Source organism: Homalodisca vitripennis, chromosome 5 (genome assembly GCF_021130785.1).
Source record: "Homalodisca vitripennis isolate AUS2020 chromosome 5, UT_GWSS_2.1, whole genome shotgun sequence".
Lineage (NCBI taxonomy): Eukaryota > Metazoa > Arthropoda > Insecta > Hemiptera > Cicadellidae > Homalodisca > Homalodisca vitripennis.
In genome coordinates, this window is record NC_060211.1 from 87,099,506 (window position 1) to 87,115,044 (window position 15,539).

The window sequence follows — 15,539 nt, forward strand, 5'->3', positions numbered from 1 at the left end:
TTTTTTAAAAGAATATTTTTCTGAACTTGGAATAGGCGGATTTTTGGAATAGCGGGGCTCTGCTATTGAAACCGGATAATCTTGCTACCCAACATTATGAGACAGCTGTACTGGTGGCCATCTTGATTTTAGCTCCAGAGAAACAATTTTTAACTTCAAAAACATTGTTTTATGATTTTACTTTTAGTTGCAGAATTTTTGCATATGAATAATATCAAAGATATGATTAACAAACAACCAAACACTTTATAGTGTTTTTAATATTTTTCCTGCTCTTATTCAATTTTAAATGAAGACAAGGTTGTTTCATTTCAGCCAGCTCTTAGGTTCCAGTCAATGTCAAGTTAAATAATCATCAGTTTTTCCTTAAAAGTACTTCACAATTATTATCAATATCTTTATGGATTGCAAGATTAGCTATACTTACAATCATGATTGTCCCAACAGCTTGACTGACAAATGACTACAGTTACCTATTGTTTTTTTTATTGTATTTGTTTGTAACTTAAGGTTTATTACATCCTTTATTGTTGTGCATCAGTTCTTTTAAAATTTTAAAACTCCGACCCAGTTGAGATCACATTATGGGCTACTCTTGCTCTGTCGACATCTAAGTTTAAGCTTATTGTCTATTGGTAAACATTTAACAGTAAACATAATAGACATTGTCTATTGTTGTTAACTGATAACAGTGTATATGGTGATAACAAATTATCTTTACTTATATAGTGTTTCAACCTGCATAATAATGAATAAATGAATTTATTCTAATGTAAGAAGTACGTGTCTATAACATAAAATCAACTCGGAATTGACTGACCAATTTTGTGAGTAATTTGGACAATGGACAACAAAATAAACAGGTTTCTTATCAGAGTCCATTATTCAGGTCCTGTTGACATCATCCAGGCTGCTCTCCTTGGTGTTCACATATTAATAACACTATGCTACCTTACACTGCAATAGCCACAATGGATAAACTTTCTTTGGAAACAATCTCTATCCCACCAACCAAAGAAATTCTCTAAACTCATCCTTTACAACAGGAAACCATAATATTTACAAGTAAAATACATAATACACACGTTCTTTGACGGTTAGATTACAATTACATATTGATTAAGGTACAAAATTCACATAGTTACTAAAAATAAAGATAATATTACATAGGGGAATAACGATTTTTAATTGTAAAATGTATTTACAGTTTTCATTTAATAATAATAGAGTTCTTAAATGTATACAAAATTCTGTAATGTTCATAGATATTTTAACTTTATAAGATAATTTATTGAACAATTTTGGTCCATTATATAGAAATGACTGCTATTGAGCTATTGATCCTAGGAGTTCTGAACTTTCGTCTGTCTATGCTTCTAGTTCTATAATTTTAATCCGTTGTTCCTAAATTACCACTTCTTATAAAAAAGCCTAAGAACTTTAAAAATAAACAAATGTTGTAATGGTAATATTCTTAACTGAAAGAAAATAGAGAATGATCTGTCTCATATTTTATGTGTTTTATTCTTATGAAATAATTTTGCAAGAGTCTTAATCTATCTATTAAATATTTAAAAGCCTCTCCCCAGCAAATAACTCCATGTTGCAGCCTTAAATCTACCAGAGCAAAATACAGCATTCTTAACAATCTTTCATCAGAAAAATTCCACAAAAATTTTCTTGTAAATGTGAATCAAGAGTTTGTTATACAATACCGTTATATGATTATTCCATGTTGATTTTGAGTAATATAATTACCTCAAGATACATAAAATTGTTTTCTTTTGTTTTATATTTTAAATCACACAAGTCTCTTACATTCTCTGTACAGTTAAGTACAAAGAAATCTGAAATTAGAGTGAAAGTTAAAAATATTTAGAATCCAAATTTACATATTTTGTCCTTTTACATTAACTAACATTTTATGTAATTTACACCAGTGTCTTAAAATTAAAATATCCTCATTAACTTGGTGCCACAATAAATGCCTTTTAGTTTTTCAGTAAAAGAAAGCGATGTCATCAGTAAGTGCACTAATCTTCCCATTACAATTTTTCGCTAGTACATCATTTATAAAAATCAAGAACAAAGTGACAGTGATGACACTGCCTTGTAGTACCCCTGTTGTGACAGGCAGTGGTGCGCTGACAGTTTGACCAACATGCACTCACTGCTTCCGCCCAATGGGGAAGCTATGGAACCAGCTCATGCTCTGCCCTGCACTCCTGTGCTCCATTTTTAATAATAAAATACAGTGGTCCACCAAATCAAAGGCCTTTTAAAATATACAATAAGACTGGTTCATTTATTACCTCAATTTAAACTAGAATAGATAATATCTGTAACATTAATAAGAGTATCTTTCATACATCCACATTTTCTGAAACTGTACTAGTTATTACTAAAAAACTAGACACTATTCAAATAACTAAGTAATCTTATTTTTATTAATGTGTTGTCATGTAAATCTGTATAACTATACAAGACTTGAATTTTTCTGGAAATTGGGCAACACGGAAACTTAAATTAATGAGCTCAGAAAGAACAGAAGATATTAAGTCAAATAATATGTTTTATTAATGCTACACTTAGATTATCAAAACTGGAAGTTTTTTAATTCTTAAAAACCTGTAACAATTCATTTTCATTTTTTCAAAAAATATAAAATGACATCAGTGCTGGTGTTATGTTAAATCCATTTACATTATTTGGAAATTGAAGTGACTGTACTTCATTAAGATAATTGTTAATAGTGTTGACTACAACACACAGATAAGATAAGATAATTTTGCTATCTAGTTCCATTCCCTCAATAGATTTATTGGAATTTGACCCACTTAGAATGTTTAAAATTCTCAGTTGAAAAGATGAGTCTCCCTAGATTTCATTAAGTTTCTTGAAATAAAAACTAGTTTTTGTTTCATTAATTTCCATTCTTACACTACTACAGAATCTATTGTAATAAATAAATAAACATGCCTTTTATTTCAAGCGATTATCAGATACATCTGTTTTTCATAATAACTCACATCAACATAATACAATACATTTTAGACACTAAACTTATTTAAAACAGTTAAAAGTACAAAGTTAAAAGTATAAAACGTTCACTCCAGTGATGTAATATACTACTACTATTATACACTTTAAATAAATGGTTAAACTTAATTTGTATTCTGATGATTTATAGTTAGAAATAACAAATAACTCAGTATGATATAAATGTGAACTTTAATGATGATAAATTGACATACAGGTTTGAATTTTGAAACAAGATGGAGGATACAATAATGGTTAAATTTTTTAAAATACAGTTCTTAAATTTTAGGGCAGGGTGGTCGTGGCTTAATGAAATAGAAATATTAGGTATTGTTTTTTAATAAAAGATATTGTAATTTTGAAAAATAATTTTGTGTTAAAATTTAATTATATTAATTTTGAATTATTAGCCAAATCGAATGTTCCTGGGTTTTTATGTTCTTCCAATGAATCACTGTTAAACTTAAAAGGAATTTTCTCACCCAATGTCTGTCTTCTGCTTCTCTGTACTTCAGTGATAATAAGAATAAATAAAGTAACCATTCAAAATACTGCTGAATAAATGTAACCAGTTTCTTTATTTAAAAATAATAATCTTGCTTCATTTCTTCCAGATCCCTCTCTCCACTAAACCTTTTAAACCCTAGAATGGTAACGCCTATTTGGCACACATAAATGGTAACGCGTAGTCTCTCAGACTACTTTAGGGAAAAAATTAATACAAATTTATAAAAATTAAATTTATTTTACAAATGACATTATTTACATCTTAGAGGTCATGTTTTCCTGATTTTTGTTGATTTCAGTCTTTATTGGAACACTTTACACACAACATTCCTCGGTGCTCCAAGCAAAATATGCTTATAACATTTTGTGCACTGGAATCGAGTCATTCTCCATTTTTTCGCTGGGCAAACTGCACAAATCTTCCCTTGTTTCCTGCTTCTTCAATAAAATTTTTGAGCCTCAGATGTTGAAGGGCCAACGACATCTTCAATGTTGCGTTTGAGATTCCTTGATAAATTTGGCAGTTTTTGTTTTCCCTGAATGTGCGGAGTTGTTAGTTCAACACATATTTCTTTAGCAAATGCCCTTCTTGTCATTGGTTTAATTTTTTTTGATAATGCCTGATGGACATAAATAACAAATGAGTTGATCAATATGATCAAAAAAACTTTTCATCATGATCAATTTCTTGTTCATCACAATCACTTCGTTCAAGTTCAGATAGTATTTCTCTTATTTCAAAACTAGTGTTCAGTGGATCAGCCATGGTTTAGTTGACCATCCACGATAAAAATTATCACAAAAACTAACACTACATTCGCTTTTTTCATATATTTACTCAGGAACAAAAAAGTAACATAAACGGTAACGCGTAGTCTACCAGACTACTATGGTCTCACTGAAATTAACTAAGTGAATGAAACAAATGAAACCCTAAACCAGCATTGACCTTGGCTGGCAGGGGGAAGGTATTGGTATTGGGGGGTCGGTCACGTCATGCACCTGCCACCTGGACCGGTTTTTATAGCTTCCGTCGTCTGAGAGACTACACGTTACCATTCTAGGGTTAAACCTCTGCTCTCTTCACTCTTCAACAATCATCCCTGCACACTGTATCACTGACTTTAGTTCACTTTATAACTTTTGAAATTTTTATATGTAATAAGGAGAATTTTGATTAATTTTGATATACAGGGTGTATATTATGTCTGGAAACACCCAAATATATCCTTTAATAATTTAAATATAAAATTTGAAACCTCTTACAATCGTGATAGAGATTGGGCATCTACTTTTTGGAACAATGTTTTGTTATGTCACACCAACGGGGGACGTCCTGCCGAGGGTATCGTGAATATTCTTAATGGAAGCCTATACCTTGTGATACATAATTTTAAAGGTAATAGCTTACTGAATTGAATGCCACAAACCGCATCTCAAAGGAATTATTCTATCAGAAAATAGAGCATTTTTAGTATTGAAAAATTTACTGATGTTCAACAATGTAATTTTAACATGGTTCTTGCCACAAAATGTGTTACACTAATTTTTTAGCATTTTTTAAATGTTCAATTAAAATAAAATAAAACAATTTATTTTTAAGCTGGTTTCATTAGTACAAATTTACCAGTTTTTATTACAATGAATATAAACTTATGAGTCACTTTCTCTGATTACTTATGAATCTGTACTTGGTGTTTTCCAGTCAGCAGGAAGGTTTAAAGAGACAAAGGTCACTAGCCCTATGAGAAACATTATTGTGTTATTAATCATCTGGTCTACAGGTTTCAGTTTGTTGAGCATGGAGCTTTTACTAGACAGGTCTAAGCTTGGGAATTACAAATGGACAAAGTTCATATCATTCCTGTCGAGTTAATCAGTGTCTCTGAAGCATTGCTGTCAACAAGTTATCTAATTACAGTAGTTCAGTTTTTATTTGGCATTTTAATGGAATTGTCTGAAAGAGAACGAATTACTCTGTTGATGATGCGAGGATATAGCGATCGTTCAAAGATCTTATCGGGAAGTTTGTAATTTGTTTAATGACACTTTCCCAGAAAGGAATCCCATAAGTGTTTCAACAATATCAAAAACTATTGAGCGTTTTGAAATGACAGGGAGTGTACGTAATCGGCCAAAGTCGGGTTAGGATACAATCTGCAACAGATGAAGAAACATGCACTAGATGTTTTGCAAACATTTATTGAAGACCCACATACATCGCTCAGAAAAGCTGCACAGCAACATGATATGCACCCTATGTCTGTGAGTAAGATTTTGAAAATTAATAAATACAAACCATTTAAAGTTAATTTAGTCCAACAGTTAAGTGAGGATGATTACGACAGAAGAGTTGAGTTTTGTGGAACTTGTGATGCGCAAATGTGATGACAATAGAGATTTTCTGACCAACATACTATTTTCTGATGAGGCAACTTTTTTCCTAAATGGCAATGTTAACAGGCACAATTGCCGTTACTGGGCTAGTGAAAACCCACATTGGATTACTGAGTCCCATTCACAGCAACCACAAAAACTGAACGTATGGTGTGGAATTTTAGGTAACAAAATTGTTGGACCCTTTTTCATCAATGGAAATTTAAATGCCGAACTTTACTACAATATGCTCCAAAATGAAATAATCCCAGCTATTCAAATTGCATCAGGAGAATACTTTGATAATGTATGGTTTCAGCAGGATGGTGCTCCACCCCATTATGGGAGACAGGTAAGAGAGTATTTGGATTTAAGGTTTCCTCATAAATGGATTGGCCGAAGAGGAGAAATCGAATGGCCTCCAAGATCTCCGGATTTGTCACCAATCGATTATTTCCTATGGGGTCATTTAAAATCCAATGTTTATAGAAGAAAGCTTCATAATTTGGAAGACCTAAGGAAAACAGGATTATAGAGGAGATTGCTTTGATAAACTGAAGAAATGTTAGGCAACTCTGTCGAATCATTTTACACAAGATTGGCTCATTGTCAAACCGTAGAAGGAACACAGTTTCGAACAATTGCTTTGACACCAAATGCAGGTAAAACGTTTGTTGTAAGACTTTTCTAACAGCATACATTATTTTTTATTTGTAATAAGAAATCAAATAACATAAGTATTTCCATAATTGTACTGTAATAAAAACTGGCAAATTTGTGGATAATAGGAAACCAGCTTAAAATGAAATTTTTTGTTTTATTTAATTGAACATTTAAAAAAATGCTAAAAAAATTAGTGTAACACATTTTGTGGCAAGAACCATGTTAAAATTATATTGTTGAACATCAGTAAATTTTTCAATACTAAAAATGCTCTATTTTCTGATAGAATAATTCCCTTGAGATGCGGTTTGTGGCATTCAATTCAGTAAGCTATTACCTTTAAAAATTATGTATCACAAGGTATAGGCTTCCATTAAGAATATTCACGATACCCTCGGCAGGACGTCCCCCGTTGGTGTGACATAACAAAACATTGTTCCAAAAAGTAGATGCCCCAATCTCTATCACGATTGTAAGAGGTTTCAAATTTATATTTAAATTATTAAAGGATATATTTGGGTGTTTCCAGACATAATATACACCCTGTATTTTATTATTGTTTGTATTAAAATTTGAGACAATTTATAAATAATTATTCCTTTAATTATTATTACTAATACATTTCTAAATTAAATTAAAATATTGAAATGAATGTGAGATGGGTGTATGAAATGAGTCATTACAGTGAAAAGAGGAGTATATATTGTAATAAAGAGAAAAATTATATAATAAGACCTAGTTTTATAAATTGTATATAACTTGGTTTTTCTTTCCATTTTGTTTAGTACCTTAGAACTAATCCAAGGGCTAATTAATTTAGCTGTATACACTTTATTATCTCAGGGTGTATTATCTCTTGTAACTACCGATATTATTAGTATATTTCGAAAGCATTCAAAATCTTCACTATCATTTTCTGAGGAAAAACATATTCCAGTCTATTTTACTCATTTACCACAAAACGTTTTCAAAATCTACTATGGATGTATTACTATTTGTATTCCTCACACTACTAGATTCATCTTGCAAATTTTGAATTTCTTTTGTTTGTCATAGTGATGATTTTTGCCTATTGCTTAGTAAATAAGATGTCCTTATGTAAACTGAATTTATAACAAGATAATTATTTTGACTAATAAAAATGTTGTTTGCGAAAGTAAATATTTCTCTAATTTTCCCTAGATATAGGTACATCTAAAACACACACACGCCCATACACACGCACGTACTTACCCCCCACACATGCATACGCATGTGCACACGTACACAAACACACTTTCGTATTGCTAGTTTTTAAAGTTAAAAAAATTTGTTTTATATATATCTTTCTAGGATTAGGATCAGGATATAGGTTTGTATTGTTATTTAATAAACAAAATTCTCATGTTCAAAAAGGTCATCTGTACTTGTTGTTGCATCTGCAACTTGTTTTTATTAATTTTCCAACAAAATGTTTTCTTTTTCTATTTGAATTTGTTGCAATTGCATTTGCTGTAACAACACATCACACTGAATTTGTGGTGTAGACATTTTCTTTGTTTCGTCCGATTCATACTGAAGTAGTCTCTTAGTACCTTTCCTCAAGGGTGTTGTTGGTTTCTTAGAGGATGTTTGTAAGTTTTCTGTACTTTCAGAAATGGGTTTTTGTACTTCGTCCACTTGGTCTAAGTTATGTGAAGAGACAGAATAGGTGCATAACTTTTAGCCTGACAAACTAGACAAAGCATTTAGTTCTAGTTTGAAGTGTGTCACACTGTATTCTATAGTAGATATTCTATTCATACAAAGCATATATGACGTATAATAATGGAGTATTATTAATTGGATTATTGTGAATGATGTATTTCTCATTTTTTTGTATAATTTAGGACCATTCTCCAGCAAGAACACACAGACCAAGACCTGTATATGAAGATCAATTGTGGCCTAGGGAAGTAATAAGAACTAACCGTCCTTCTGGCAGTCATTTAAATTCTTACTGGCAAACCTCTTTCGAGCATCATGCAGAGGTAATGTTAAAAAATTAACAAAAGAGAAAAACGTAGTATGCTAATGCTACGTAGTATTGTCTTCGAGCAATCTTTCATACTTTTTATTCACACCATCCAATGAAACAAATGTATTTTGACCTTTTACATTCAAATAATATATTATATGGTATCTCCTTATATAGAGCTACATCTAATTTGAATTTAAATAACATTGTATTGCTTAAAAAACATAATTAGAATAATTCTTAGCTTAGGTTATAAGGATTCTGTAAAGAATAAGTTTAAAGATTTCAAGATTATGACAGTATATGGCCTTTTTATACTTCTAACGATAATTTGTATTAAAGAACACTAGTCTGTTATCTCAGTGGAAAATAAAGGACATTGTTATAATGCAAGAGGTTGAAAAGAAGTGTAAATTGGACATCACAACTTACGTTTTTTGAGAAAAAGGCGAGTTACACCGGTCTGAGGTTGTATAGAATGTTATCAATATCATTAAAATCTATAGAGTTAAATAAAAATTCAAAAGTTATTTAAACAATTTATTGATTAATTTAGCACTTTAGAGAATAACAGGACAAAGGGCTGTCACACAGCTAGTTGGTAAAATGAACAACTGGTAAGATTTTTGCCTGATCTCACTATACGTGACTTCTTGTTATTCTAAAATCTGAAGAAACATTTGCGCATTCATCGCTTTTCTTTGTAAGCCGAAATTGATAATGAATGAGATTCGAAGAATGCAAAATCTGACTAAAGTGCATTGATGCTGGTATTACTTAGAACACACCTAACATTTGGTAAATCTTGCATAAATCCTTATAACTTTAAGAGTAACACTTGTATATTGAAGTATTAGAGAATTTTACTATTTGGCTGGAAAACGTATGGGAATACTATGAGTGTCTTGCTTATCTAGACTGATTTACTGGTAGATTTTGATTAGTTGCATAACTTTATGTTAATACTTGTGTAATCTTTGTCCATTGAGAATGAGTTACTGTACTGGTGAGTTTATTTTAATAGGTGCATAACTTTTAGCCTGACAAACTAGACAAAGCATTTAGTTGTAGTTTGAAGTGTGTCACACTGTATTCTATAGCAGATATTCTATTCATACAAAGCATATATGACGTATAATAATGGAGTATTATTAATTGGATTATTGTGAATGATGTATTTCTCATTTTTTGGTATAATTTAGGACCATTCTCCAGCAAGAACACACAGACCAAGACCTGTATATGAAGATCAATTGTGGCCTAGGGAAGTAATAAGAACTAATCGTCCTTCTGGCAGTCATTTAAATTCTAACTGGCAAACCTCTTTCGAGCATCATCCAAAGGTAATGTTAAAAAAATGAACAAAAGAGAAAAACAATTATTATTTTTTCAGAAAAGTAATTGAAAGGGTTTTTTTGTGTGATAAAAATGAATGGTTTGTTAAAATAAAATTTGTGTATATTTGTAATATTTTGACAAAATTGGGAGAGGACTATGCTTCAAAATTAAAATAACTGAAAAAAATAAAACATAAAGTATAGCCATTAGCTAATAAATGTGATGCAATTTCTAAAAAATCTTAAACATTTATTGCGTTATGTGGAAACATAATAAAATTTGATAAGGTGGATAATACTGAAAAAGTTGTTGTTTAGATTATGTCTCTGCCAAAAATATGAATACAATAAAAAACATATTATATTGTATTTTAAGACCATGGATATGATTAAAAAATGTGGTTTCAACAATAATATTGATTTTATAAATGTTATATTTTTGATACTTGAAGTATGATACTGATTGTGCAGAATTGTTACAATTTGATTTGAACTTGCAATGTTATCTTATTACTTTTTTAGTCAAGTGTTATAAAAAACAATATTTATTCATTGAGTTTGAAATAATTTAAATTGATCAAATAAATAATACAATTTTCTAATACTCTATACAGTTATTTATTTGTTTCCACATAGTAGACATAAACATAAATGTACATTTAACACTTCACAAATTAGACATTCAAAATCGAAACATCTAATTATGAAACTTATACTGAAATAATTACCTAAGTTAGAATATTAGGCTGTAAACTATGTATGCTTGCTTCCATCAAGAGAAAATGTAGCATTATGCGAAGCACTCGCCACCTTCGATGTAACCAGAATACCGTTGCCTCCTACAAGAGTCACTAATACCTCTGCTACTTCCATTGACATTGTCTGCACCAATCTTAACACTGACAGAGTAAAAGTCATAGTGGAAAATACGGGCCTTTCAGATCATATGGGACAGCTTTGCTACGTTGACGCCCCAATAAAGAAAAATGAAGCTTTTAGAACTACTCACAGACAATTTAATCCTGACAACCTCCAGCACTTCAAGGACATCCTGTCACTTCAATCATGGGACAGAGTCTATCAGGCAGCCACAGCAGACGAGGCTTACATGAACTTTATTGATACCCTGACAATAGCCCTTGACATCACATGTCCACGTAAAATTTGCATACCGAAAAAAAATAGAGGAAAAATTCTAGCCCTACACAACCCAGAAGCTAACAGCCTTAGAAAAGAGTTCATCCTGGCGCTTGACAAATATAAAAAAACTGGAAGTGAGCAAGACAAAGTGGATGCGTTTAACAAGAAAAAAATGTATGATCTAAAACTAAAAACTCTAAGACGGGAAGAAAATGAAAGCCTTATTGCTGAGTCAAGTAATAAATCTAAAGCCATCTGGAATGTCATCAATAGTGAGAGAATTTCAAGAAAAGACAGTGCAGGGGCAAGATGGCAGATTGATGTTGGAGGAAAGGTAGAAGAAGACCCAGACAAATTGTGTGAACACTTTAATATCTTTTTTTCCAATATAGCCGAGCAAACTCTACTGCAAAACAATCAATCAAGAGCCATTGTTATGAGTGATACTTCTTTTCTTGGAACTTCACTTATGGAATGGAGACTCACTTCCTTCAGTGAAGTTTTTAACACTATAATGTCACTGAAGTCAACATCTTCTTCAGGTATCGATGACGTGAGCTCTAAGCTGCTAAAGTTTTGCATTGGTGAAGTATTTTTACCCATTACAGATATAATCAACAAGTCTTTGTCTCAGGGAATTTTTCCTAGCAAACTCAAAATATCTAAAGTTTATCCCCTTCATAAGCAGGGAAGCAAAAAGGAGCTACAAAATTTCAGGCCGATATCCCTAATCCCAACTATTTCAAAAATCATAGAAAAAATAATTTTAACCAGAATTCAAAACCACCTTAAACTCAACAATCTCCTGCCTGATAGACAACATGGGTTTATCCCTGGAAGATCAACCACAAGTGCTTATACCGATTTAATAGAACACATCATTGACAACTTGGAGGAAGGGAACACAGTTACAAGTATTTTCCTTGATTTAAGTAAGGCGTTTGACTGTTTGGGCCATAGTTTAATTATCAACAAAATTAAATCTCTTGGTTTTGGAGGGACTACAGTCAAGTGGTTTGAGAGTTACTTAACGGGAAGAGAACAGGTCGTTGAAATAAAACAAAACCTGGATGGAACAGAGAGGACTGCAAGATCTGGGCCCTTGGCTGTTACAAGAGGTGTTCCCCAGGGTTCAGTGTTGGGCCCGGTTCTGTTTGTTCTTTTTACTGCAGACCTACCTAAGTATTTGGGTAATATAAGCTACCCAGTCATGTTTGCTGATGACACCGTTCTTGTAACGAGTGGCAATGCCATTGAAGACCTGGACATTCGTACCTTCATATCAGTCAGTATGGCACAACAATATTGCTCAAATAACGACCTAGTTTTTAACGCTGCAAAGACAAAATATCTCGCTTCTGGACGATTAAAAGAATGCTTGACTGAGCCCCCAGATCTTCAGAGAGTTGACAACACAAAACACTTAGGCCTAACTCTGGATCAAGGCCTCTCCTGGAGCAATCACACCGACCAACTGTGTTCAAGGCTTAGCTCTGCAATCTTTGCAATGAAGAGGATTAAATCCATTGGTACCTCTATCGCTTTGAAAGCCGCATATCACGCTCTGTTCGAATCACATGTTCGATATGGAATAACTCTGTGGGGAAGTTCATCGTGTCCTGGTATTACAGAAGCGGGTTATGCGGATCATGGCAGGACTACAGCCACAAAAATCTTGTAGAGAGGCTTTTAAATCTTTTGAGATACTCACAGTAGTGTCCATATACATCATCGAGGTAATCACCCACGCCTCAAGAGAAAGATTACCAAGGGTTGGTGACGTCAACAGCTACACAACAAGACGGGCAAATGATATATCCCTTCCAGCGCATAGAACAACCCTCTACACCAAGAAGCCTTCCTATAGCGGTGCAAGACTCTTTAACATGCTTCCAGAAAACTTCAAAACATGTGACTCTAAAACTCTGAAGAAAAGACTGCACAGCCTGTTGATAAACTCTACAATTTATAGTTTGAATGAGTTTTTTAATTCTGTTAATGCTATTATTTAAGACATGTATGTGTATGTATATGCATTCATATATTTTCTCCTCATATATATTTTATTTTACAGAAATGTTAGTTAATATCAAATTTTAAAGATATTTTCTCTTTGCATTTATAATAGTTTTAAACTAGTTTACCTACTTCTTGATGACATCAATTTTTACTGCATGTGTTGACTCTGTAACCATTCTTGATGAATGTGTGAATAAAGATATTATTGAATTGAATTGAATTATTGAATTGAATTGAATATCAAGGAATTCCTATTAAATTAATTTAAATTTTCTTTCTACAAATATTAGATTTATAAAACTTATAAATCTATTGCCCCAACGTTCATGCAGCTGTTGAAAATCATGGAAATCACTTTGGAAATCATGTATTGAAAGTTCTTTAATTGTTTTCCACACCATTTCCTTGACAGGTATGCAACACAATTTGCAATCATTTGAATGTGCAACAGTGTTTACTGAGGACATGTTGAAAATAATTTCTTCATTTGACAATAAGTGGTCAACAGGATTTGACGAGGTTCCAATGCCTTTAATTAAATATGCCTATCAGCTTGGCTCTCCCTTTGACTCATTTAGTCAATTCTTCTTTTGTTAGTGGACTCTTTCCTCGTAGATTAAAGATTACTAAGGTATTACCATTATACAAAAAAGGGGAGCGTAAAGAACTAAATAATTGTCGCCCCTTGTCATTACTTAGCTCTTTCTCAAAGATTTTTGAGAGAGCAATGTACAATCATTAATTGCTTATTTGGAAGGAAATTCCTTGCTTGATCCTAATCAACATGGTTTCAGAAAAGCTAGATTAGTTGTCACAACAGGAATTGATTTTATATAATCTATAATTAATTCTGTGGATAGAGGAGAAAAGGTTTTAGGGATCTTTTTAGATCTTAGCATAACTTTTGATAGTGTATGGCATAATTCGTTATTAGATAAACTAAGCTCTATTTGTATGGAATAAAATTGTCTTGCCTGGTTTCAGAATTATTTGACAAACAGGAGACAATATGTTGAAATTTTACATTAGGTTAACTATACAATAACATACAATTCATCTCCACTATTAGAAATTAAACATGTTGTACCTCAAGGGCTATTTTGGGACCTCTTAAAAAAAAATTATTTAAAGAGTTTGCCACAGTTGGTCAATGATGACCCACTAAATAAAATTTGCTTATTTGCTGATGATACTAGTGTTAAGCTCAGTGATTTTAATCTATTTGGCTCGGCATTGAAATCTTGGACAGTTCTTGATAATGTAAATTCTATTCTAAATGAACATCAACTATTGATTAATGAAAGTAAAACAACTAATTTTATTGTATTCTCCTCTAAATACACTAAATTAATCAGTAAAAGCCGGTAATACCATTTAAAGACACATTGTTAAATCAAGTAGAGTTAAAAAAATTTTTGGGTTTAATTCTTGATCAACACTTAACTTGGGATTTGCATATTGATCAGATTGTTAAAAAAATTACCTCCGGTTTATTTGTAATTTACAGAATATAACAAATTTGCCCAATTGATACTTTAAGACTCCTTTATTTTGCTTTGTAGACTCTGCAGTTGCATTTAACTTATACATTTATGGAGCTACATCAAAATTCAATTTAAGTATGATACTAATAATACAAAAAATGTGTATTTGTAACATAATTTTACCTCAATATCAATAACGTACTATTTAAACTGTAATATATCAAAGTACAATCAGGTGAACTGGTGACATCTGGAAGGTACTAATAAGAATGTTTATCGTCGGATTAATGTGAATATATGTAATTTGAAACTATTTTGTATGATCTAGAAAGAACGCTTGGTGAAGACACAGGTTGAAGGTCTAGTGGAGGCCAGTTCTACAGAGGAGTTCACGGTGAAAAAATTAATTCTGAAAACACTTCCAAATGTAAGTAACCTTTCGTTATATCTGGATTACTCAGTCCAACGAGATAATCTGTAAAGGTACTTTGGTATTATCTGGAGGCCACTATTTTTGGAAGAGTTTTTCTTACTGGGGGGGCCTAAAAAACTTCTACATTATTAGAAAGAACATACTTTATTTGATTTACTCTGTTCTGTGTGATCAGTGTAATGTTGTTCTCTGCATCAGTTATGGCTTGATTAAAAGCTTTATTCTTAAAATTGTCTGTTTTGTTTCTGTCCATAATTCTTGGATATTTTCAAGGTAAGGGCATAGATCTGTAGCCTTCACCAGCCCAAAGTAGATAATATTATACTTAGTAATTTTACCAGTGCTGTCAATGTTATTCACTATGGCGGGTCAATGAGGGTATCCCTTGATCTTGGCAAAAAGGTCACCTGGTAGGAAGCTCATCTCTTGTTTTTTTATGTACTTTTATAGTTAAAGTGTGCAGTTTTTAATTCTTTTGTTGCTGCTGTCCTGATTGTAAAAAAGGTGTACAGTTTTTTAAAGCTAGCTTTGTCTGATTGCTGGTT

General features: G+C 32.0%; 1 protein-coding gene across 2 annotated transcripts in view; it reads left to right on the plus strand.

Moving 5' to 3' along the window:
- The window catches only part of LOC124362471, a 31,565-nt gene that overhangs the window by 13,006 nt on the left and 3,020 nt on the right, over positions 1 to 15,539 (plus strand). For both annotated transcript variants that reach the window (XM_046817002.1, XM_046817003.1), the window contains exons 3-5: positions 8,454 to 8,594; positions 9,784 to 9,924; positions 14,890 to 14,988. In XM_046817002.1, the coding sequence (XP_046672958.1) occupies positions 8,454 to 8,594; positions 9,784 to 9,924; positions 14,890 to 14,988 (381 nt within the window). The remainder of the gene's footprint in view (positions 1 to 8,453; positions 8,595 to 9,783; positions 9,925 to 14,889; positions 14,989 to 15,539) is intronic.